The sequence below is a fragment of the Podarcis gaigeae genome, assembly GCF_964106915.1.
Source record: "Podarcis gaigeae genome assembly, chromosome: 7".
NCBI lineage: Eukaryota > Metazoa > Chordata > Lepidosauria > Squamata > Lacertidae > Podarcis > Podarcis gaigeae.
In genome coordinates this window covers 64,428,391-64,454,839 of record NC_139683.1, presented here as the reverse complement: position 1 = coordinate 64,454,839, position 26,449 = coordinate 64,428,391, and the positions used below count along the sequence as shown (strand labels likewise).

The window sequence follows — 26,449 nt, the reverse complement described above, 5'->3', positions numbered from 1 at the left end:
AAGGTTAAGGGCCAATGGCAGAGGCCCAAGTCCTGAAATGTTCTGTGATTGGATATCAAGTATCGAATCAGAACACAGGGGCTGAGGATCCTTAGTCCAGACTCAAGCTCAGGAAAACACAGACCACTGAATACATAACACCTATGATGATGGACAAGTTTTAGGTTTTTTTCTTCATTTTTCTAATGTGTATTTGAAAAGGGTTATATCATTCATTCAGTATGGCTATGGCAGTGATGCCCACGTACACAGGATTTCCTCATTTGCTCCAACGTGAGAAGAGAACAAGGTGCACCAATGCCTTTGAGGAACCGTATGACAGATTAACATTTGTATGATAGGTTTAAGCTTGGGCGCCATAACACTTTGTTGACTATTAAGAAAGCTTTTCTAATGATAGGCATGATTTGGCTAGTAGAAGAATCAGAGTAGAGAAGTTGTGAAGAATCTCCTGTTGCTGCGTTATTTGAATCTGAGGCTAGATGAGTCCCTGGGAGGGATGGGTAGTGTAGGAGTCATTCCTTCTTAGTAGGAAATTAGCCTAGATGACCTGTGAAGCCCCTACAGTTTTCTGATAATGCAGGATATGTTTTTGAAATTAACTACTAGCTGCCTTAGTTTCAGGGTTTATTTTTTACTATGGATAGGAGTGAATAATAAGTTTTCTAATGCAGGTCACATTGAAGTGCAAAGGACTGCCGCAGTTTAGTCCTGAAAGAAAAATGATGCAGCCTCAGGAGTAATAAATGAAAGTAATCAGTACTTGCCTATCTTCCATCACTTAAATAGAAGCTTATATTGGAGCCTTGTGTATATGTAATGCTGCTAAACTTTACCATGCTTAAGAGGTTTGGTGTGGACCACAGGCTTATGTGCTCCCTTCCCCCTTCCCCCTTCTCCCTTTCTTGTTTTAACCATGGTTTATTGCACTACCTTTAACCATGGTTTATTGCACTAGTGCTGACCATAATTAACCAGAGCGGGTGGTGCTGTGGGTAAAACCTCAGTGCCTAGGACTTGCTGATCGCATGGTCAGCAGTTCGAATCCCCGCGGCAGGGTGAGCTCCCGTTGTTCGGTCCCAGCTCCTGCCCACCTAGCAGTTCGAAAGCACTCTTAGGTGCAAGTAGATAAATAGGTACCGCTTTATAGCGGGAAGGTAAACGGCGTTTCGGTGTGCTGCACTGGTGCCTGCTCGCCAGAGCAGCTTCGTCACGCTGACCACGTGACCCGGAAGTGTCTGCGGACAGCGCTGGCTCCCGGCCTCTAGAGTGAGATGAGCGCACAACCCTAGAGTCTGTCAAAACTGGCCCGAACGGGCAGGGGTACCTTTACCTTTAGTGTATATGTAATGTTGCTAAACTACAATGCTTAAGAGGTTTGGTGTGGACCACAGGCTTATGTGCTCCCTACCCCCTTTCCCTTCCCCCTTACTTGTTTTAACCATGGTTTATTGCACTAGTGCTGACCATAATTAACACTAACCAGAGCTATTTTTTCTAGAAAAGGTGCCAAAAATAACCGTGGACGCCTCCCTTGTTCTCTTATAAATGGCAATGGCGCCCACCTGAGAGGTGCCGGAAATGAGTTCTGGCTGGGCGGGGGGGGGGGGGGGGCGAAAAGCCCTGACACCAGTTAGGTTTCACATCTTAACCAAGGTTTGAAGCAGATTTGCCATCCCTGGTTCAGAGAGAACATGGTTATATATTGACCTATTGGTTCTTAAAAATATATGAACCTTCAGTAGAGCCAACATCTCTTTCCTTGTTTAGAATGGGGCTGAAAATGCAAAAGCCCCCATCAAAATCTGTGGTAACTTCCCATAAACATACACGCAGAAGTAAAAAAATTAATATATATTCTGGCCTTTTGGTTGCAAATGTAGCATGCTGTGAAAGCACACATTATTTTTTATGTGTATAAAGTTTAGCTTCTTTCTTTTGAACTTAAAAATTAGCAAAGAGAAGCATGTTCGTGTGTATAATATATCTGCGGGTTTTTTTCCTGGAGCACTGATTGCAGGGAAGTTATCATAACTTTCAGTGTGCAAAGGCAAAAGACATGAAACAAAATTTAGATTAATCAGCTTTCAATTAGCCTTTGAAGTGCTTTTAAATCATCATTTTAATATACTCATTCTGAACTTGATTTACATTCATTTGCAGACTTCAAACATCAAGTCCCTGGCTAATTCCAGAGTAAATTCTAATGTTTGACAGAATGTCCCTGAAATGTACAATAGATCTGTGTGTTTTAATAATGTCCATAAGGAATCAAATCATTTCAAGCCCAAGCATTTGGGGGTAATATGTTTCAGCAATTAAATTAGCTTTAAAAACATTTTGCTGAACCTCCTTTAGACGTGAAGGTGGCTTGTACCTTGATTCACTTTCACCTACAGAAAGTTAATTTGTCACGACACACGTTGAGGGCTGTGTGAACACACGCACGCACACGCCGGAACGATCTCTTTGAGAAACACTTTTTAAATGTGAAAAGGGCAGGTAAGAGAGAGCATTATGGAGGTTCATAAAATCATACATGCTTTGAGAAAAGTGGAGGTTCCCCCCCCTTCTATTCTCGTAATAGTAGTGCCTAGTGGTCATCCAGCGATACCGATTGGCAAGAGATTCAGGATGGTCACAAGTGAGTAATTTTTCACACAACAGTGCGCAGGGTTAGCTGCCGCAAGACACCGTACTGGATTGTTTAAAAACAGAAAGCATTAAAAGAGGACCAGACACATAAACCTCTCAGTGGCTATTCATCATGGTGTCTATATGCTATTTCCAGCTTCAGGGGTGCTTTGTCTCTCAGTGCTGGTTACCAGAGAGTAAGAGGGAGAAAGAGCTCTTTCCTTCATGTCTTGCTTGTGGGTTTCCCAGAGACACTTGGTGGCCACTGTGGGGGAAAATGCTGGAAGAGATGGATTTTAGGTCTGATCCAGGAAGGCTGTTCCTAGGTTCTCACCTGCTAAGTTTGATTATACATAGAATTGTAGAGTTGGAGGGGACCCCAAGGGTCATCTAGTCCAACCCCCTGAGGTGCAGGTATCTCAACTCAAGCATCCATGACAGATGACCATCCAACCTCTGCTTAAAAACCTCCAAGGAAGCAGGGCCTACAACATCCTGAGGGAAACCGTTTCACTGTCGAACAGGTCTTACTGTCAGAAAGTTCTTCCTGACGTTTAGTTGGAATCTCCTTTCTTGTAACTTGAAGCCGTTGGTTCAAGTCCTACCCTCCGGAGCAGGAGAAAACAAGCTGTACTCCATCTTGTATGGAAAAGTGGATCTTGCACAACTGAGCTATCATTTAAAGGGCCGCAGCGTTAAAAACAGTAGGATAGACTCCTCCCTATCCTATTTAAACACTCAGGTGCCAAGTGTGTGAAAGTAACTTTAATTGCATTATTTAAATAGGTATAGGTCTGCAGTCTTTGTTTTGTTGAGGAAGAAGTAGGCATATGGCTAATATAAAATTCTTCTTTCCCTGCTAAAACATCCAACAGCACAATCCTGTGCATCTCTACTTGGAAGTACTTATGTTGCAAATAGCCCTGTGATCTTTGAATGAAGGGCAGTATATAATTATAACAATATTATATTATATTATATTATATTATATTATATTATATTATATTATATTATATTATATTATATTATATTATAATGGGACACGGGTGGCACTGTGGGTTAAACCACAGAGCCTAGAACTTGAAGATCAGAAGGTCAGCGGTTCGAATCCCTGCGACGGAGTGAGCTCCCATTGCTCGGTCCCTGCTCCTGCCAACCTAGCAGTTCAAAAGCACGTCAAAGTGCAAGTAGATAAATAGGTACCGCTCCGGCGGGAAGGTAAACGGCGTTTCCGTGTGCTGCTCTGGTTTGCCAGAAGCGGCTTAGTCATGCTGGCCACATGACCCGGAAGCTGTACGCCGGCTCCCTCGGCCAATAAAGCGAGATGAGCACTGCAACCTCAGAGTCGGTCACAACTGGACCTAATGGTCAGGGGTCCCTTTACCTTTACCATTATATTATATTATATTATATTATATTATATTATATTATATTATATTATATTATATTATATTATATTATATTATATTATATTATATTATATTATATTATATTATATTATATTATTATATTATATTATATTATATTATATTATATTATATTATATTATATTATATTATATTATATTATATTATAATGGGACACGGGTGGCACTGTGGGTTAAACCACAGAGCCTAGAACTTGAAGATCAGAAGGTCAGCGGTTCGAATCCCTGCGACGGGGTGAGCTCCCATTGCTCGGTCCCTGCTCCTGCCAACCTAGCAGTTCAAAAGCACGTCAAAGTGCAAGTAGATAAATAGGTACCGCTCCGGCGGGAAGGTAAACGGCGTTTCCGTGTGCTGCTCTGGTTTGCCAGAAGCGGCTTAGTCATGCTGGCCACATGACCCGGAAGCTGTACGCCGGCTCCCTCGGCCAATAAAGCGAGATGAGCACTGCAACCTCAGAGTCGGTCACAACTGGACCTAATGGTCAGGGGTCCCTTTACCTTTACCATTATATTATATTATATTATATTATATTATATTATATTATATTATATTATATTATATTATAATATAATATAATATTAATAATGATTTATGGGATTCAGTGGGTGTCAGGGACTGGGCAGAGGAGGAATGGTGGAGACCTGACCCTTCCAGAGAAGAAGAAGACAGTTCAGAATTACAACAGGGGTTTGAGGGAGGTGTCAGCTCAGAGGAAGATGAGGGGGGAAAGTTGGGAAATAATGGGAGAGGAGGAGGAGGCAGAACCGGAGCAGCAGCTGGCTGACACATTATCACTAGTTAGTGACACATTATCACTATTCCAGACCCACCATCTTCCAGAACCCGACAAGCCTTAAAAGTAGGAAAGCAAAGGTCTCACCGCCACTCATAGAAGAGATGATGAATGAGGGAGAAGGGGAGGGGAGATTTACTCAGGACGACGCCATTATTCCAAGAGGCTCCATTCCCAAGCCTCTCCTCTCTGTAAATATTAAATAAAAAAGCAGATGCCACAGACTTTTCCTTGTCTTATCTGTTCTTGGCAACCTGCTGTGGCGGTTAGTCGCCCTGCCGCCTGACAGTGGGTCCTTCTCCCAGGTGTGTGGCTATATGATGGCAGCTTGTATGGTCTCACTTTTCACAAATTCCTATTGCGAATATATTCTTCAAATACTTCACAGCCAGTTTGTTCTATATATGTGTTCTGTAAACATGTGAAAGCACAAAGATAGGTAAGGGGGTAAAACTTCCTACCAGGTTTTTGTGTTGTTGTTTTTTTGAGGAGAAGCTGTCAACACCAGCTGGTTTATAATCACAATATAAAAGAAACCTAAGAAGAACATATGCCCACCAGGATTTTTTTTTTAAGACCATCGCCTTGCCTAACCTTAATGCAACACTAGTTTGTGATAGTTTTCAGTGTGTTCTGTGAAGTGCGTTTTAATAATAGTGTGTCAGGTTTTAATGGGGCTTTGTTTCTGCTGTCAAAGTACTGTTATGCCAGGTGCAGATTTTTGTGAAATAAATACAGATAACTCTTTAGTAGTTTCTGAGGAGACTTGCTGGGGAGTGGGGGTAGAGAGAGAGAATGCTATTCTGATCACGCCCACAGCAGTTCTAATTTATCCCTGCTCTAGAAAACATGTCGTTTTACTTCTCTGAGCACAGCGAGCATAGATGAAGATATATAGCACATCGAAATGCATTGCCTTGGTGTGTGTGCACGATATTTTACCTATCTACACATGCGCACACATACATATTGGGTAATATTATTTGCATTCTGCCACTGGAAATAAATTCCCCTCCTTGCTGGATCCGGCCAAATAAACCACCCTGCCCACTGTTCTGTTTTCACATGCCACTGGGAAGTTGATAACTTGGTTGGGAAGCAGTTTGATGTGATGGTCATCTTCTCTCATGTATCTACCCTATCGATTCTGATAGGCACCAATATTATATGCTACCTTGAGGAGTAGAGGCAGCATGTCTCTTAATACCAGTTGCAGGGAACAAAAGTAGGAGAGGGTCTCTGCATTCTGCATGTAGGCTTCCTATAGATTGGTAACTTTGGGAAACCAGATGCTGAACTGCACATCTGTCCTTGTAGGGCTATTCTCCTGTGTTCTTAGGAAAATGCTTTATTCATTCATTAATATTTATTTATTTATTAAAGTTCTTACGTTACATCATCGGACATTGTCATATTACATCACAAAACTTATTATACTGTAATTTTCAGCCTGTATGTATACTTTATATACATAAAGAAAAAGGAAAAAAAACAAGAAAAAAAAGCTATTCCGAACTTACTCCGAAATCATTAATATACCAACACTTTGGACTTCCTGTTTATCCCGTTGTATACAGTATTCCTTTTTTTACAAATGAATGTGCTCTTATTATTGCATATTTCTTTACATTTTATCTAATACATTCCTATATCAATATGTACCCTTGGTTTTGTTTCTCAACTCAGTCTCTCTCCAACGTCAATCGAATGCTTGCATAGATAGTGAACCTTTACTGTATTTTTGAAAATATATCTATCCCACTTTTCCATAATTTCTTGTTTTGAGTTGCCTTTCAGGATATTTGTCAGCTGTGCCATTTCAGCAAATTCTTGTAGCTTGTTATGCCAATCCGTAATTGTCGGGACTCCTTCTTCCTTCCACCGCTTTGCCACCAAAGTCCTGGCTGCTTTATTTATTAATGTGTTTTTAAACAAACACATCTTCTGCTTTCCTTACTTTTTTTAAAGAAACAGAAACGCAGCTCTCAGAATGCACACATTTGAAACACCGAAATGACATAATTTGGCCCATTTTGCCCATACCTCCCACTAGCGGCAGCTTAAGGACTGGGAGCAGCTCTGGGGAAATGAATGACCTGGTATGACAATGTGATGGAAAGGAAGAATGTGAGACACTTGCCATTTTCCTTTGCCATATATAGTTTCACCGCATAGTTTCACTGAATGTTATATTCTTATTCCCTGTGGGAAACATAAAAATGCAAATAACGACATCTAAAGCCTAGATTTAAACAACAGAGAATAAATTATAGAATAATAGAATCAGAACTGTAGAGTTGGAAGGGACCGCGGGGGTCATCTGGTCCAGCTCCCGGCAATGCAGGAATCTCAACTAAAGCATCCATGACAAATGGCCACCCAACCCCTTCTTAAAAACCTCTTATGAAGGTGAATCCATAACTTTCTGAAGAAGTGAACAGTGGAAAATGTTAGGACAGCAAGGGCCCCCTGAAATAAAACCATGTTGACCTGAAACTTAGCAGGCACAATGTTGGTGTTTGGGTTATTTTACTCATTTGAAGTGGACTCCATTGGTACTTGTTCAGATTGTGTGATTTTTTTCCTCTCCTCTCCTAAGCCCTGCCATCGTTTTCCTCATTAATGGTAACTAGTAATACTATTCCCTTAGTACTACCTTTTTGCTGCTAGGGCTGGAATTGACTGTTCCTAACACACACAACTGATAGTGTAATTTTTTTACTGGTGTGGGTTTTTTTCTTCCACAGAAGTCCAACCATACCAAAAAGGTGAAGACTCTGAGGTAAACATTTACTTCAGAGGACAACATTTAGGAGTATTTATGCATCTTAGAACTTAAAAGAGAGCCAATGTAGTTCAGTGCGTGGAGCCCTCAATTCAATTTCCTGCTTGGCCATAAAGCTGGCGGAGATTGGCTTTGGGGAAATTACTCTGTCTCTCTGAGTAACCTTGAGGCCAGAACTACACATTTAGATTCCACCTCATATCTTAAAACCTCATCTGCCACTTCTCCTCTGCAAGGTGGCATTGGGTGGGAGAGAAGTGATACGTGAACCCCCCCCCCAAAAAAAAAGAATGTGCCAAGAATTTTGTGTTTTCACTAAATGCTGAACATTTCACTCAAGCCATTCTAGAGGAGCTGTGGGTCATGAATTTTATTGCATCTTACCAATTACAGTGACATTTGCCTTTTATTCTCTTGCACACTGCTTTGAGATTTTTAGATGTTAACCAGTTGTTGTTGCTTTGTCCTTCCTCTGCTCCCTGCTTTTGCCTATAACCTTGCCCCTACCCCACCCCGCCAATGCCTAAGCTAGGACTTCATCTCAGATATTTCATCACAAGGTGAAGGTTGATCATGCAGCTATCTTTTTATGAGATGTGATGAGATGAAATAAAAATATTGTGTCGCTTAGACTGTTCCTAATTTCTTGGAATAAAGTGAGTGAGAGAGCTGGTTCAGAAAGTACATACCCTCCAAGTGTTCCTATTTTCCAGGGGCAGTCTCACATTTACAGAAGCCGTCCCGGTTTCCTGCAATGTCCTGCTTTTCCTTAGGACGTCCCTATTTTCATCAGAGAAATGTTGGAGGGTATAAAGTTATGCAACCCCCAAGGCATCTGAAAGCAGCATTGTATTGGGAAGTTTTTCTTTTAATGTTTAATGTTTTGTTATGTTTTCATATATGCTGGAAGCTGGTCAGAGTGGCTGGGGCAACCCAATCAAAAGGGGGGAACAACAACAACAACAGTTGTTGTTGTTGAATAGGACGCCCTTATTTTTATCAGAGAAATGTTGGAGGATATGACATTACCATGATCCATATGCAGTATGGATCATGTCCTTTGTGTGTGAATTTCTCAGAATGGATGGAGTGATTTCTGCCATGGCAGCAACTTGAAAAAGTGCCATTGACCATCACAAAAACCTTCTTGGCTGCATGTGAGCTCCCTATGTAGAAGTGATGGTTCAGGACTCAAATACAACCACAAACCGCTCCTAAACAGCCGCCACGCAAAGGCTGCCATCTTATGAGAATATGAGAATGGTCCCCATGTAAATAAGCAAAAGGGTCGCTGTGTCTAAGTGCTTCCCCTAAGAGCTTTTTGCATATTTTTCTGCTCTTCTCATCCTTGTATCAATTATCATGCCAAATCTGTTTATATTGCAGTAAAACCTTGTAAAAACACAGTCCAAGAGATCAAACGCTTCACAGCCCGGTTCTCTTTTTCTTTCTTTTCCTACCTCCTGCTGGTAGCTCACCATTTGAATTTATAATATATTCTTCTTTGGCATTATCAGAATGATTTCACAGCAGCCTGGTCTGGTGTGCCAGAAAACAATAGAGCTATGTGGGCAGCAGAACCAGAACATTGGCAAAGCTGTGTGTAATACGGTTGAATTGACCTGGCCTGCATTTCTGGCTGATTCATCATAGGAACATACCTGAACCTCCTTTTATTCCCCCCCCCTCTTCATCCCCCCCCCCATTCTTTCAAGAATGGAAGATATCAAAAGTTTGGGGAAAATAGGACAAAAATCTGCTAAAAATGCTGCTGTGCGTGACTGCCAGAAATAGAGCCTTAGGACTCCAATGAGCCAGAAGGGTTTAACACAATATCATAAGGGGCAGCCTGGAGGGCATTCTGTGTCAGGGCAATTGATATGATTTGGTGTAGATGCACACTGCTGTTTCTGCAATCGCAGTTGGGCCATTGGTGACATTGTAAAAACAGAGTTATGGTTGGATGCTGTGCCGTTTGCCCTGGTCCTCCAGCTCTTTTATTATTTTAAGCAAGTGGAGATAGGACTGTCATGAGGGAAAGGCAAGGTGCTTTGTGGCAGTGTGCTTTAATCCTGTTTCACATGTTTCCCAGGTTTGGCCCTGAGACAAAGAACTCCAGTGCTGAGCAATCCACACTTGAAGCCTTGGCTGGAGGTCTGCATGTGAGGGCACTAGCTCAAAATGGTGTTCCCAACCCAACAAGAGGCAGATTCACCACAGTGGCTGTAACAACGAGACCTGTGCTTTCTTGGAAATAAGTTCATCTGAAATAAGTTGGCCTTTTTTCTAAGCCAATGTGTCCAGCGAAAGGGCAAAAAGCAGCAGCTTGTCTGCTCACTGGGGCAGGAAATGCTGCTGCTGATAAAATTGTACCGACTGCCAATTCGCTAGGCTAGGTTCAGTGTGCTGGTTTTGGTGTATAAAAGCCCTGTGCAGCAGGGGACTAGGATAGTGATGTTAAATTCTCAAGAATAATCTTTTGGAGAATATTCTCGATTAATGAGAATATTAGAGAATTTTCATTTAAAATAGGAGAATATCAAATTAAAAAGTAAAACATATTTTATAGTTAAAGTTAAACCATTCTAAGGTGATGGCACCAGTAATTGTCACATTAAGATTTGGTATAAGGAAACTCAGTCAAATCATATTTTATTCTTCCATTAGAACATGCACATGTTATAGGACAAGTCAAAAAATACGATTGGCATGTTAAGGTTTGATACAAGTAAATTCAGTAATAGGCTATCTTGCGTTTCTCATAGCTCTAACACTTAATAACTGTTTTGGTGACTAAAACACAGCTTGATAAACAAAACTATATGCATACATATAAAAAAAGCCATTAACATTAAATATATTATCATTATATGATAATATATTTCAGTATGTCAATCTCTGGTAAATGGCACCTTGTACCATTGAATGGCATTGCAAAAACCGGTTACTGGCACTAAATAAAAATATAGAAACGTCAACTGTTTAAATCAAGGCCACCTCACATACTGTTACACATAATTGTATAGGCCTAGGTACTTTAAGTGTATAATGCATTAAAACTACTTTCTGTAAAAAAATAAAAATAAAAAAATCACACTGTATGGCCAAGGGTATAGAATAAGGCTAAGAATAAGGTCACACCAAAATAGAAAAAAGGCTATTACATATAGTTGAAATACATACAAATTCAAATGTTCATCAAACTAAATGAATAGCATTTTTAAAACTTAAAAAAGAAAAAGGTTTTCTGTAGCTCACATTTCAGAACTCTCAATGGTGAATAACACAATGCCCAGTAATGTAACTGGATTAAAAAAATAATAATTCATTACTTACACTGGCAATATCACAGCTTCACTTATTATTTAATAGATTTTTAAAATATGGGTAAAACTGGTTCTTCCATTAGAATTTACAGTTTGTGGAGAATATTCTCCAGGAGAATTTTCTAGCAGAGAATTTTCTCCAGAGAATATTCTCACCTCACATCACTCGACCAGGATACCTGACATCACTGTGCTTTTCAGGTGAGGGCTTCCTAAAGATACCATCTCATCAGGAGGTCTGTTCTGCACAATAAAGGGATCGTGCCTTTAGTGTTGTGGCTCCTACCCTTTGGAATTCCCTCCTGTCAAATATTAGAAAGGAGACGTCCCTGTTGCCTTTTCAGCACCTACTGAAGACCTTCCTCTTCCAACAAGCCTTTTAAGTTGAAATCTTTCCTTGTCTGCATATAGGTCGGAACTATTTTTAAGATATTGCATCACTTGTGTATATATACCAGCCTGGTGGGATGTGCATTTAATTAATTAATAGCAGTAGTAATTAATTAATTAATTAATTAATTATAACTTCCACTCTAATGGTTCTCTGGGTTTTTAGCTTAGTTAGCAGCTCCATTTTGGTACCATGCCTAAAACAGAGAAATATTTGTCATTGTTACATGATTTCATAAATAAACCAATATGTAATTTATTATAGAAGTATGCTATGCTGGTGCTCCTTTCTGTACCAATGACATTCTGCCTGCTTGTTGTGGCACTTCCGCCATCCCACCCACCCCCAAATGGCAGAGGTTATGGGGCCAAGTGGCCCTGGAAGCAAGAACTCTGGGGTGGGGATTACATGGACTAAACACTTTTGCAGATTCCCTGCAGCAGGATCCCTTCCACTGTGAGCAAGAAGAGACCAGCTGCATGCCACCTAGTCAGCTGTTCCAAACACATATATGAAATTTAAAAGGGAGCCAGGACCAAAGAGGATAGTCACATAAACAAGATGTCTAGGTCTTGCTTTCTCCTTCTAGGAAGTATTCTAGTCAACATGGGAATGGAGGATCACAGGGAGATAAGAGGCCTGGAAGGATCAATGCTCCCATAGGTTTTAGAAACCTAAAAAAGGTGCTGTACATCTCGTTCCCATGAGACCCTTCTCTATAGGATGAGAAAGGAGGGGCCTCAGAGCAGTAGGGAGAGCTAGCTTTTATCTCTACTTTCTCTGGTTGTTTTCGTCAACAGAGAAACAAACCCTGGTTGAGAGAATATATAATGGGTAGGCAAACTAAGGTCCGGGGGCCGGATCTGGCCCAATCGTTTTCTCAATCCGGCCCGCAGATGGTCCGGGAATCAGCATGTTTTTACATGAGTAGAATGTGTCCTTTTATTTAAAATGCATCTCTGGGTTATTTGTGGGTCCTAGGAATTCGTTCATATTTTTTTTCAAAATATAGTCTGGCCCTTCACAAGGTCTGAGGGACAGTGGACCGGTCACCTGCTGAAAAAGTTTGCTGACCTCTGGGATATATGATAGCCATCTTCAAACATCTAAAGGGCTATTACATGGAAGATGGAGCAAGCTTGTTCTGGAGGCCAAGACCCAAATGAATGGATTCAAGTTAAAAGAAAGGCTATTCTGACTAAATATCAGGAAGGGCTTTCTGATGGTAAAAGGTGTTTGATAGTGGAACAGCCTCCCTCTCCTCCCTTGGAGGTTTTTAAGCAGATGTTGGATGGCCCTCTGTCATGGATGCTTTAGTTGAGGTTCCTTCATTTCAGGGGCCTGGACTGGATTACGCTTGGGGTGCTTTCAAACTCTACAATTCTATGATTCTCCTTTTTCTCTCAATAATGTCCCAGTATCTTTGACAGAGGCTTGAAATTTCTGGAATGTCTTATCAAGCCTGAGAGGTACTGCCATAAAGCATTAATAGCTTGTGTACAATGAAGATTTGATGGGAATGGGGTTTTGGCCAGGTGTGAATTGCCTGCATCTGTAGGATTTTAGGACCAGACAAGTATTTGGGATGCTCTCCAGAAAGACATTTTGGTGGTGTGGGTTCTTTTGTTTTTGATTGATTGGGTCAGACTGGAAATTCTTGCCTCTGGAGAAACAGGCCCATCGGGCAGTAATGAAGGAGGTGTGCTGGAAAGGGGACCAGTTAGGATTGAGAATAAAATGTGGTTTAGCAATAAGGAATCCAGAATGCCCTGCAGTTCCCATTGAAGCCATAGCAATTTCTTGGCTGAAAAAAAGGAGCACATATAAAGGGAACTGCATGACTACAAATGAGGTCATAATCTGCCCTATCATAACCTTTATTGCTCATAATTATTCTTTAGAAGCGAACACAAATGACTTTCTATGCCCAGGGTTAATATTTAGGATTCACAGGGTGCAGTGGATTATTATTACTATTATTGTTGTTTTATTTTGACTTGCAAATGAAGAACATTTTATTTTAAACATCTGGTTCTGATAACAACACACCCACTGTGCCAGGTTTTTTAGACACTTTTCAGAGCAAATCAGCTCTCCTGCATTAGCCTGTCTGACTCAATAAATTGCTACTGACCTGTCTCTCACGGGCATTGTGAAATGCTTTGCTAATTAGTTAATGTTTGTGCAGTGCTCAACGCTGTAAAACACAGAGAAGTACTAAGCACAGCTTTATTACGCCCATCCCTTCTGACTATCCTAAAGATAGCTGTTGCTTCATTTCTGCAATGAGCTGCAGAGCAGATATCAAGCCAGTTGGCAGCTAAGGGCTGTGCATTTCACATCGGAAGAATGTCAAGCGCTCCCACCCAGCCATCATTGTTCTCTTTTAGTTTTATGTCTGGACTTGTAGAGACACCTGACAGCACCCACCACTGTGTATAAAAGGTTAGCCCAGGAGAGGCTACTTAGGATAATGCATCCTTCAAATAATATTTCCTTACAGTGAGATTCCAATGTCATTGGGATATAGGCACTGTCATGTAAGGTACTAATATAAATGTGTCCTAAACTGTTTCTTCTCAGAGGTGCATGCCACGTGACATAGCTCAGAGCCGTCAATGGCAGCAGATAGCTTTCCATGGGTAGGCAAACTAAGGCCTGGGGGCCGGATCAGGTCCAATCGCCTTCTAAATCCAGCTTGCGGACAGTCCAGGAATTAGCATGTTTTTACATGCTGTCCTTTTATTTAAAATGCATCTCTGGGTTACTTGTGGGGCATAGGAATTCGTTCATCCCCCCCCCCCAAAAAAAATATAGTCCAGCCCCTTCACAAGGTCTGAGGGACAGTGGGCTGGCCCCCTGCTGAAAAAGTTTGCTGACCCTTTTACCAGTCGGTTTGGATAGCCAAAAAATAATCTGTGTGGCCTCGGTGCAGTCTCATGTATCAGAACTTGTGTGCCTGTGCAAACTGCAGCTCAGAGCATAGATATTTAGTTTGGAAACAGGTGGTTGCATCCAACGTTAGTTGTGCTCAGAGTAGACCCGTTGAAATTAACGGACATGGCCGACATAGGCACATTAACTTTAGTGGGTTTGCTTCGGAGGAAATCTGATATCACAATGCATCAAATTGCAAGCAAAGATATGGCTTGCAAGGCACCAACAATCAGCTGATTGTCAGAGCTTTTTCATCCCCGTATGTGCACTCCGCAAGATGCAATAAATCAGTCAATCAATCAATCAGCTGAACGCCTTACACTGGGCTTCACAAGACCCCATGATTGTTGGCCCTGTTCAGCAGTGTTTTTCAGAGTGTTATGTCCTGGGCTGCAAGGCTGTGCATAGCACTTTGCAGGCACCAACAATAAGGTGATTGATGGTGCCTGGAAAGTCCATTTTGGCTCAGCTAACTTTCTCCCTGCCGCACACCTGACATCAGTTGGAGGTGGGTGTGGCTTGGCTGAAATGCCCTTGTGGGCCAGATGGGGCTGCTTGTTGGGCTTCATTAGGCCAGTGGCCAGGAGGTTCCCCAACCCTGTTTTATATGATTATTATTTGTTAATAAAATCAACATTTTAATAACTTACAAACCATCTCAGTTTACCAGATGCTTGTTAGTTACACCAGTGCCTCCTCATTCCTTGACAAGGACAGCTAGGAGCATTTTAAGCAGCTGGTTAGAATACTTTGCCCAGACAATATGTCTCTTTAAAGAAAAGGCTTATCTTTAAAGAAAGAAATGCGAATTTGCAGGGAACGGACCTAGAATGTTTCTGAACCTGGCTCCCACAAGCAAACCGAATGACTACATTTTGATCACCATGCATAATTGTGTTTCTCCCCAGTAGGGATGCTACCCGCCTGACAAACGGATATTCCCAGCAAATAAACTGAACCAACCAACCAACCAAACAAACAAACAAACATATAAGGGCATTATAGCTCGTTCACCAGTGTATTAGATGATTTGCCATGCACCACATCTGTCTGAGAGGTGCACAGTATCCTGTTCGTTGTACTTTTCAAGCAGCCCTTCTATCATATTCCATAGCGATAAAGATAATAATAAAAAAAAAATGACACTTTTATAGCGTCTTTCAACCTGAAGGATCACAAAGAGCTTTGCACACTATAAAAATGGATATACAAACAATACAAGAGGATAGTTTTATCTGCCCCTTGGGCATAGCTGCTGCAGAGGTGGAACCCAGCAAAATGGACTACTGTAACACAGTAGTCGAGAAATAAGGAAATAAACAGAAGCCAGATAAAAACTGCATGGGAAGTGAAGCATGCAGAGGGGCTCCAAAACTCAGGGGTTTTGCCAGCATTTTAAAATCTTTAATGTTTGCCTTCTTCTTTCCTAGTAAGAGCTATCTTTACTGGGTCACAGTATCGCTTCTCGGCCTTTTGGCTAAGATCAAGTGTAGTATCCTTACTGAGTCAAGCAGTGACCTGCCTAGTCTATGAACAGCAAGGTGCTCTAACTAGGAGAAGCATACAGATAAAATATGACTAAGCCACATCTGACCTTCAGTGACCTGGCATACTGTCTTATGGTCACACATGTTCTTTCTTTCTTTCTTTCTTTCTTTCTTTCTTTCTTTCTTTCTTTCTACTCATCTATTCTTTTTAAACACCAGTTTAGCCGTGAATTCCACAATCTGAATATGTATGGCTTGTGTGAAGAAGGGCTTCTTTTTTTAAAAGTTGTTTCATCTGTCCTTAGAGTTTTGAGAAAGAATAAATTTCTATTAGCTTTTTCCATGGCTTTCATCATTTTATAAATCTCTGTTATGTCTCTCACTCTCTTTTTTAGTTTTCATCTTTTTAAAAACTAAAACGTCTGATTTCCTCAACCTTTTCTTCATATGAAAGATGCTTAATCATCCATCATAATTCTAGTTGCCCTCTCCAGTACGTTCTCCAAACTCTGTGCCCTGTTTTTATTTAGAAATGTGTTAATGAAGTCACAAGTCAAGAAAAAATAATAGGAAGATCAAACTGGAATAATAATATAATATAAAGCATTTACTAGTAAATCTGCAAATGCAGCTACCTCATTCTTCAATGTAGAACCACATTATTTATAAACAAATTCTCCATTTGTTACTACCTTCTAATTTCTAGCCCCAATCCAGCTAAATTTAGCTGGAAGTAAGTCCCACCAAAACCAAAGGGACTTGACTTTAGTTATGACTAACTTGTCACAAGTTGACCAAGTCTCATTAGCTCCTTCCCAAACCAGTATCACCTCTCCTCCTGGTTTGAGAAACCCACAGTGATAGCAGTGTCACTGGCTAATTCAGAAGGAGGTTTATAGATAATGATGGGTATTTCATTTGAGCCCGAGGCTGGAGGATTGGAGATTTTAGTCAAAGCTGAAGACCAGGTGACATCCACTGACAGCATCCTTGCTGGGCAGGAAGTGGTATTACAAATTATGGACGATCAGATCCAAAATACCTAAAACATAGAGATTTGCAGATATTTATAACAATCCATTGGATGTACAGTGGTACCTTGGTTTACAACCATGATCCGTTCCGGAGGTCAGTTTGTAAACCAAAACAGGTTGTAACCCAAGGTGTGCTTTCTCCAATGGGGCCTCCCCCCAAAAAATTTGTTAGCGGATCTCTCTGTGCATATGTATATTTACTTCAAAGACCAAAAGAGCTGAAAATAGGGTGTAGTAGATAGTAGTGTTTAGCTTTGTTTTGTGAGTGGAGTCAGTAAACACTTCATTAAGCCATTTCCGAACTGGAGAGGAGAAGGGGTTGTGGGCTACCCCCTCCCACACATGCGGGGGCTGGCCTTTTTGCCCCCGCGGGAATCCCAATCGGCGGGCTAGGGAGGCGTGGCCTGGCCCATTTAAGGCCAGGCACGCCCGGGGACCACCCTCTTTGCCCCGTTCCAGTTGACCGGTTTTCCCATCCCACCCACCCTTTAGGCTTAGCTAGCTATGACCTTGCTATGGACTTCGGTTGGTCGCCGCAAGGGGCCTGGTAGGAATTTTTCCAACTTGGCGCACTTCCAGCCTTTTGGTTTTTTCACCTACCTTGTAGCAAACGTCACAACTTCCTCGGTATTGGCGGTTAGGCATTGGCAGGGGTAATTGTTATGCAAATGAAGGGGGAAGGAAGCGCCATCACCTTCCCCCAATGAAAAGGGTAGTCTGGTAGAGGACTCCGGGGGGCGTTGCCTTGTGTGAAACCTAGGGAGGTAAGGGCCTCCAGCACGCCCCCGAGCGGTGGCACCCGTGGGATCCTAGTTGGCGTACTTCAACAGGACCCCCACGGCTTGTGGATAACCCTTCCTGGTCTCCATGCCGGGTAGTCAATAGGAGCCAATGCCTAAGGCCAATACCTTCCTATTCCTGTAATCAATAAAGTTGTGGCCTTTTTATGCCCATTAACCTTAAATAATGTATCCTGTGTCTTCATTTCACATGGGGGAGGGGACTTGCCACACAACTTTGAACTGTGTGGGAGAGGAGTTTCTTCCCCTTAACAGAGGACTCTGGAAGAAGCTGGGAGCAGGAAATCTCTGAAGACTCTGCTCTTCTGATGCATCTCACTGGTTGAGGAATGGTGAACTAGAAGGGAGAGACAATTCTGATATCTTTAGGCTTCCATCACGTGGAGTGATGCCAAATGATACTTTTAAAATTGATTTGGTGAAGAAGAATCTGTTCTCAGAAGCTCAGTGATATGAGACAAGACGTTTTGATCCCGAGCAGACTGGTGTGGGACATTACCTTCCTCTTAGTGGGACTACTGCCTGTTAGGATCTCACGCATCTCCAGCAGCACACTGTGTTCCTTTGAGGGAAGAGATATCCAGGGGAGAGAGGAAAGCTCCTAGCTGTGCAACAGGGAAATGCCAACCAGCAAAGCAAATGTATCTCTAGTGAGGTAGCTTCTAGCACACATTCTGCGGTGGAGATCGATAGAGCAATTGCACGTTGCTCCTTCAAATAACAGCTGGAGTTTTGAAGAAGGGCACAACTTCAGAAACAGGAAAGGAAATAATTCAAGGCAACACTACAAGCCTGCCAGAGGCCTCAGCAGCAACAGAAGAGGAGAATGAAAGTATTCTGCTTCGTAAGAATCCAGTAATTATACACTGGTATGGTATAAGAGGGACGCGGGTGGCACTGTGGGTTAAACCACAGAGACTAGGACTTACCGATCAGAAGGTCGGCAGTTTGAATCCCCACGACGGGTGAGCTCCTGTTGCTCGGTCCCTACTCCTGCCAACCTAGCAGTTTGAAAGCATGTCAAAGTGTAAGTAGATAAATAGGTACTGCTCCGGTGGGAAGGTAAACGGTGTTTCCGTGCGCTGCTCTGGTTCACTAGAAGCGGCTTAGTCATGCTGGCCACATGACCCGGAAGCTGTACGCTGGCTCCCTTGGCCAATAAAGCGAGATGAGCGCCGCAACCCTAGAGTTAGCCACGACTGGACCTAATGGTCAGGGGTCCCTTTACCCTTTTATGGTGTAAGAAGGCAGCGGTGGGTTTGGTAGGGAACCTTTTTCAGCCCAAGGTGTGCATTGCCTTGGGTTGTGGGAAGGCTACATATCAGAATGGAAAGATCCCTTTCATCTACAGATGGCCACCACATCTCTAAGCCATTGATACTTGTGGTGTACACTTCTTTTCTCCCACTTTCATCCCTAGTCAAACAGAGGTTGGTTATTTATTTATTTATTTATTTATTTATTTATTTATAGGTGGGTGGGTGGGTGGGTGGATGGATGGATGGATAGATGAATGTGATCCAGCCACAAGACTTGCCTTGCGTCTTTTTCATTGCGAAGCAACTGATCTGATTTGTTACCCCCTCACTGACTTCCTGATTTGACTTGCCATTCAGGATCGAGTCAGACCCATTAAATCTGATGGTCTGCCTCCTCCTCCTCCTCCTCTTCTAAACACCCTGCTTTCAGAATAACAGCAGCCATGTGGAAAACGTTCCCTCGCCCCCAAATCACACTATGATTGGATTGCCTTAGGAAACTAATCCATTGTGATTAAAATCTAGACCTGTCCCTCAAAATGAATGAGCCCTGCCTCTTTCCCGCCTCCCCTCCCCACTTGAACTCAGGGAATTTTCCTATCCTGCTTGTATTTGCTTTTTTAAAAAATGTGGTCACTTTATTTGAAATGGCAAAATGCAGCAGATCTCAGGTACCTGAGTCCACAGAATGACTCTGGCCTTTACAGAATTCCTGGTCTGACTCGGGATACCATGTTAACAACGCAGTATGACTTGGCCATGTGCAAACCTTTCCTGAATCGCCCCTAGGTGCCTCATAATTTGGGCTGCACACACAGTTGATTCACACCTCTAGTTTATACCTTTTGTTTCTGTCCAGTGTTGCCGACGGCAGCTAACAACAAGTAAGATAAAATACAATCACATTTTTGAAGCTCTGTAAAATCCTGCAACGACAGTACAATGGTACCTCGGGTTACAAACGTTTCAGGTTACAAACACTTCGGGTTACAAACTCTGCTAACCCAGAAGTAGTACCTTGGGTTGAGAAATTTGCCCCAGGATGAGAATTGTGTGCTGTTGGTGTGGCGGCAGCAGGATGCCCCATTTGCTAAAGTGGTAGCTCAGGTTAAGAATGGTTTTGGGTTAAGAATGGACCTCCAGAACGAATTAAGTTCGCAACCCAAGGTACCACTGTAATGGCTAAGAAAATGTGACAGACAGTACAAACGTAATCAGCAATGGCTCTAACATACCAATTTCAATTCTTTACCGGACAGGGGGTGGAGATTGTCATTGTTATAATTGATTGATTGATATATTACATTTGTTAGCTGCTTTATACAAAACAAAAAGCCTCAAAGGGACTTATCAAGATGAAATACCACAGAGCTGGCTATTGAGTGCCTTTACTCAGGATGGGAAATTTGCGACCGGACAATATTATTATTATTATTATTATTATTATTATTATTATTATTATTATTATTATTATTAAAATCCAGGGAGGATTTCTTACCACTGCTGTCTTTAGGCATGCAGGGACCACTCCCTCTCATAAAAAGGCATTACTCACTTCCCTGCCCAGCAGTACCCTCCTTGCTATTTGTAGCCACCCATAACTTGGAGCAAGGATCCAGAGCACATGTTGTTGTTTAGTCGTTTAGTCGTGTCCGACTCTTCGTGACCCCATGGACCAGAGCACGCCAGGCACTCCTGTCTTCCACTGCCTCCCACAGTTTGGTCAAACTCATGCTGGTAGCTTCGAGAACACTGTCCAACCATCTCGTCCTCTGTTGTCCCCTTCTCCTTATGCCCCCAATCTTTCCCAACACCAGGGACTTTTCCTGGGAGTCTTCTCTTCTCATGTAGTCACCTGCAATTATCTAAGCGCCTTGTCCACATCCTCATGCCGTACTAGTAGAAATTCTTCCCACAAAAGAAGACTAGATGGTGCTCTAGATACCTCCTGAGGTTTGCCTGCTGTAGTAGTAGAGTCCCAGTCCCAGCAGAGGCAAGTGATTTTCTCCTCAAAATGATTCACAAGTCACAGTGGGCCACCGCTAAATCTTTCCTCTCCTTTAGGCCAGAATGTGAAAGGCCTCAGGCTATCCAGAAAAATCTCAGAATTGCCTAGTGAGAATGCCATGAAAACAGCAAAATACATCTGCTCCGCTTTCCCTGCCACCAAGAAGTCTCAGAGTGAGCACCACTAGAGTCCAGAGGCTTTCGTTTGGAGTTTTCCTCCACTTGGGTTAAAGCCATTTCTCAGCTGATTTCATTGTACCCAGCTCTGGTGTGTACCAAGAAGCCGGGCAGGCCTTATCAAGCAGGAGAAGGCAACTGTCAACAGCCTGGGCCATCCAGGTACAGATCAACCAGGGCTTCTGTAGAGGCACCAGTCGTATCAGCTTGTAGCTTTAGCAAATACTTTTAGCAAGTATATCATCTTAAAGCAGAGATGGGATATTTACTTGTCATGTTTTGCTCTGATGCAGCGTTGTTTCTTATTTTTTGAAATTTCAGAACTGCTAGCTGATTAAATCACGCTTTAATTAGCATTATTCAGTTGTCTTTTATTGATTTTTATTTGCATTGTGCACGCCTGCAGAACGTTACTGATGTTGCATTGCCATGTTGCTTTTTACGAGTTTGTGCTTTTGTGCATGTTAAAATTCTAAAGAGGAAAATTAGTCCTTAATGTGCCTCCTGTGTACGCCAGATTTGTTTGCAAACTCTATGCCAGTTTTTCATTTACAGTCACTGAGTTAGTTATTAAATTATGCGTATGGGAGGAGGAGAGAGAGAGGAAAATCAGAAAATACATTAACATTATCTCTGGGTAAACCTGAAAAATAATATATAGCCAGCATTACTGTGCAGCACAGCATGGATTTATTTCCTTGCCATCCCTATAGTTTGCCTGTGCATAATCCATATTCAGTAGGAATCCTATGCATATAGACATGTCCCTGCCATTGCTGAATACCTGCACCAATCTTTGATTACAAAACATTTGAAGATTCCGTCTGTACTACGAGGATAACTAAAACGAAAGATGAAGGTGCAGTATTTGAATTAAGAGTAAATTCACAGATCAGCAGGTGTAGAAAGAAGGAATTCAAATTCTGAAAAAGATGACAGTGTGAGATGAGGAGACTCAAGGACAGATGCTAAAAACTTTTTTTTAAGTGAACATGAAGAAACAGAAGCAAGCAGAGCAAATACACTTTTAACAGGGCCCCAGGGAATAGTAAACATGGCAAGACATTAATAACACTATGATTTCCCCCCATCTATACCATTTGTGTCATAGAGATGTCAACATTTCATCTTTTAATGGACAGCTTAGTAGTACGAATGCAGATAGCAATAATCTGTTTTAGCCCCACAATTTGTATACTACCCTTCAATAAATAATCACCCAATAAAGGGTGATAACAGCAGCACAATTGTAAAAAACAACAACAATAGAACAATAGTAATAAATAAAACAGCAGGATAAAACAGTCAGATCAGGTGGTGAGAGCCTGGGAAAATAAAAAAGACATTGATAGTGAAAAGTGCCTGGTAGTGAAAAGACATTAGCATAGGTGACAGGTGAGTTTCCCCAAAGAGTGGCTTCCATAAATGGGGTGCCATAGGCAAAAACATACATCCTTCCAGCTATTACCAGCCTCACCTCAGCTAGTGGAAGCAGATACCAGAGAAGCTTCTGGGAACATAACTTTAGTGCATGGGCAGCAGCACATGGGAGTACGGTAGATGTTCCTTCAATTACTTTGAAGCAAGACCCTGGGATTTACTTCTTTATGCTGAGGCAGAGATGGCCCCCCTATCCTGTTGGACCGCAACTCCCATCAACCTGAATGTTGGGCAATCTACGTGAGCCTGATTTGAGTCGGAGTCCAAAAGCATACTGAGGACCATAGGTTCCCCATCCCAGGACTAAGATGAAACTAGAATGGATGTCCGAAACTCAAAAAAGGAATATGAGCAAATAAATACATACACATGTGGGTTGTGTTTGGGATGTGCTGTATGGGGATGCGGGTTGAATAGATGCAAATTAGAAACTGCCTTGCTTTACTTTTAAATATTTTGCCCACCTGTTAATTAGCTTTCTGTGTGTTTTATGTCTGCGTAGGTTCTGAAGCATGGGAGCATTTCTTAGTAATGTCAATACATGAATGCCTTGGTTTCTGCTGATCAGTAGTGATGCAGAGGTACTTTGCAGATGCGCAGAGACTATTAGGCAAAGGACACATCCCATTTTAGCAGCCAAGGGTCTGCTCCCCTTGGGTTAAGTCCCCAACCCAGGGAAGCTGGCCCCTGGTCCAGGAGATGGATAGAGGAACAATGACCATCCAAGGTATAGCTCAGTTGACAGAGCATGAGACTCTTAATCTCAATTCAAATACCAAAAAGAGCATCTTCCCCAATATTAACCATCTCAAGTCATATAGTGAGCAGAAGCCAACTCCAATCCTGCCACTAGCCTTCTTTTTCCTCAAGCTTGATGTTCTGCCCGGTTCCAACCCCCCCTACTGCCTCTGGCCCCCTGGATCCTGATTTGCCTTTCTCTGGCACTCAGCCTTGCCCAACTTAGAATCATGGAATCATAGAGTTAGAAGGGACCACGAAGGCCTGGTTCAATCCCCTGCAATGCAGGAATCTTTTGCCCAATGTGGGGCTCAAACCCCACATTGAGATTAAGAGTCACCAGTAGATGTCCAAAAGGGATCAGAGATGGCACATGTCTAATATTCAAGGGGAGGGTCAGTTCCACAACCCAGAAGGCCGAACTCCTATATTGTGTGGAACAGACAATACATGCAGCTGCAGATATCAGAAAGTCCTAGGGTTGCAGTGTACCATTGCAGTAGTCCTTGCCCGAGCCTGCACTCACATTTGCTGGTATTGTAGCTCACAGATCAGACACTAAGACCGCAATCCTGAACACAACTTTACAGGCTGCTTATGAGTGAGTGACTTCCAGCCCAACTTCATAGGTAGCATTTACAGAAGCCCATCTCCACTGATCTCTGAATGAGCTGAAGAATTCTCCTCTGTGCAGGGAATTAATGTTGCCCATGGGAGAAGCCATAATTAGCAGAGTGAACGGAACAATCTTGTTCAAACAGGTTAAATTCTAAGCAATTTTAAATTATCAAAAGATTAGGGAGAAAGCAGAAGGTGACAGAAGAAGGAAGAGAGATTCAGTAGAATAAAAAAAAAAACCCAACCCACAACACTTTTGATTTAAAATGCTAATCTTAGGGCTGTTTTGAACTTTTAAGAGCCCATGTGACCACTATAATTGCATGAGAAGAGACATATGGAAGGAGAGAACTCATGCATTTCCCCTGAGCAAGGATTTTCCCTGAGTGCCCCAGGCGGCCCAAAGTTTCTGCTAAGATTCTGCACAAGTTTCTGCCTGCCATGTTAAACGGATCAAAGAGACACTCATCTCTGTCAATGCCTTCTTCGCACTTCCAAGCCAGCTTACTCTTGGGAAAGTGGCAGGAAAACAGGAGCAGTCAAGGCTCCCTAGGAAAAGGTTGACAATGACTACAAACCTAGTCAAGTCCAACCTTCAGGGTGAGTTTGCACTCAGCTTGTCATAAACTCCCAAACCGAGGGCATTTGTATTCTGAACCCCCACAATCACAAAATGTGTCACCACCACTATTTATAACATGAATACATCCATGTAAAATTGTAATGCCTTTATATCATGCAGCAGCAAGAGCTTAACATGTGACAGCCCTCAGTATACTGAGATTAGAAGGAAGCACAAACAGCACTCATATTCATGGATTGCAAGTTTCATCTTTGATTTTGGGGGAAACAAGGTGAAACTTTTGCCCTAGGAAACAGAATTCCAGCTGTTTCAACAGCTTTCAACTGATTAGTGGCCTTGATAAGGCCCCAGTCAAGAAAGAAAGAAAGAAAGAAAGAAAGAAAGAAAGAAAGAAAGAACCCAATGACACTCAATGTAAGCAAAGTTATGTATTTGATTGGGTCAACTTCTGGTAGCAAGCGCATGCAAAAGTTCTAGTTCACAAGAGTTCTTTGTGAGGAACAAAAGTTCTGCAAATAGATTTCTAAGTAAAAATCTATGAAATCTTGCCCTCTCACCTTCATGCAAAGCCCAGAAAAAATGTGGATGGGCATCACCCAACCTTGTGAAGAAAAGGGAACTTAACTGGATCATAGAACTGTAGAGTTGGAAGAGACCTTGAGGATCATCTAGTCCAACCTCCTGCAATGCAGGAATATGCAGCTGTCCCATCTGGTGATCGAACCTGCAACCTTGGCATTATCACCACCACGCGCTAGCCAACTGAGCTATCCAGCTAAGACAAAGTAGATCAGCCTTCCTCAACCTGGGGCCCTCCAGATGTGTTGGACTCCACCATCCCTGACCACTAGCCATGCTAGCTGGGACTGATGGAAGATGAACTCCAAAACATCCGAAGGGCATCAGGGTTCAGAAAGGCTAGACTAGATAGCTGTACTAAACAGATGGGCACATGCACACAAAAAGCATTTTGTGTGGCTCAGCTAAATGAGGCTCTTTATGTTCTCGACTCTTTCAAATCCTACTTTCAAAGATTTTCGGAAAAACGAAATTACATATAGGAATGAACTTTCATCTACTGCAGCTCCTCTAACATTTACAAGAAATCTAAGCTTACAAAGGGCAGTGTGAACTACTCGTGACTATGTCTCTGTTTTGCATCTAAGAGGGGCCTTGCAGAGATTATGGGAACAAGCTGGTATTTTGACAAAGATATATTGTTCCCCAATGAGAACATAGAAACTGGAAAACTACAAAACATGTTTTTTTTTGGGGGGGGGGAAGCACCACATTTTTTAAATATTACAGTTCATTTCCTTGGAATAAACAAACTAATGAGCTGGAAGGCTACCAGGAGCAGTGAAACTACTAGCACATTTGCAAAGCTAAGCGGGGCCTGGTATGATTTTTGAGGACAAAATAAAAATAATTTATATTAAAAAGCGTGTGACAATGGAATGCCCATTATATTTACAATTTAATTAAATAACTCTTGAGATTTTGACTTATGAGACTTAAAAGTTTAGCGCTGATGAGGAGAGGATGGAGTAGATGCACTGCAAATAAGGTTCTTTGAAAAGGCATATCTGTTCTGACACTTCCACTGAGCCACAAAACGGCTGGAGAAGCAGAACACCAGACACTCGATATAAATCACTGATCTTTCACCTCTTAGGACACTTTCCCATTCAAACTGTGCCTGCAAATGAGTTCCAAGCTTAATATAAAGAGAACTTAAATTAGAAATCCACCACCACCGACATAATTCATTTCAAGGCAATGGCCCAGCTTACATCCCAAGGTTGAGTTGGTCTGGCAACTCTATTACAATCTTTCACCCGGCAAAAGTGGTGCTTAGTGACAATACACTACAGTTATACCTACAGTTTCCTGCCAATCCATGGAAAATCTGTGTTATTCCTCCCTTCTGCTCCCACACATTTCCTCTGTTTGGACATTGTTTGGAGCCAGGACACTTGGCCACTGTCTTGGCCAAGCACTTGTCAACCTAGC

The 26,449-nt window shown here is 42.2% G+C and overlaps 1 protein-coding gene across 6 annotated transcripts in view; it reads left to right on the top strand.

Annotated features, from left to right (window-relative positions):
- Window positions 1-26,449, top strand: part of FARS2 (phenylalanyl-tRNA synthetase 2, mitochondrial) — a 198,387-nt gene that overhangs the window by 158,004 nt on the left and 13,934 nt on the right. For 2 of the 6 annotated variants that reach the window (XM_083747363.1, XM_083747362.1), the window contains one exon: window positions 15,205-15,463. The exons of the other annotated variants lie outside the window; for them this stretch is intronic. In XM_083747363.1, coding sequence (XP_083603489.1) covers window positions 15,205-15,250 — 46 coding nt within the window. In that variant the 3' untranslated portion in view covers window positions 15,251-15,463. Of the gene's footprint in view, window positions 1-15,204; window positions 15,464-26,449 lie in introns of those variants that run through there. 6 annotated transcript variants of the gene reach the window in all.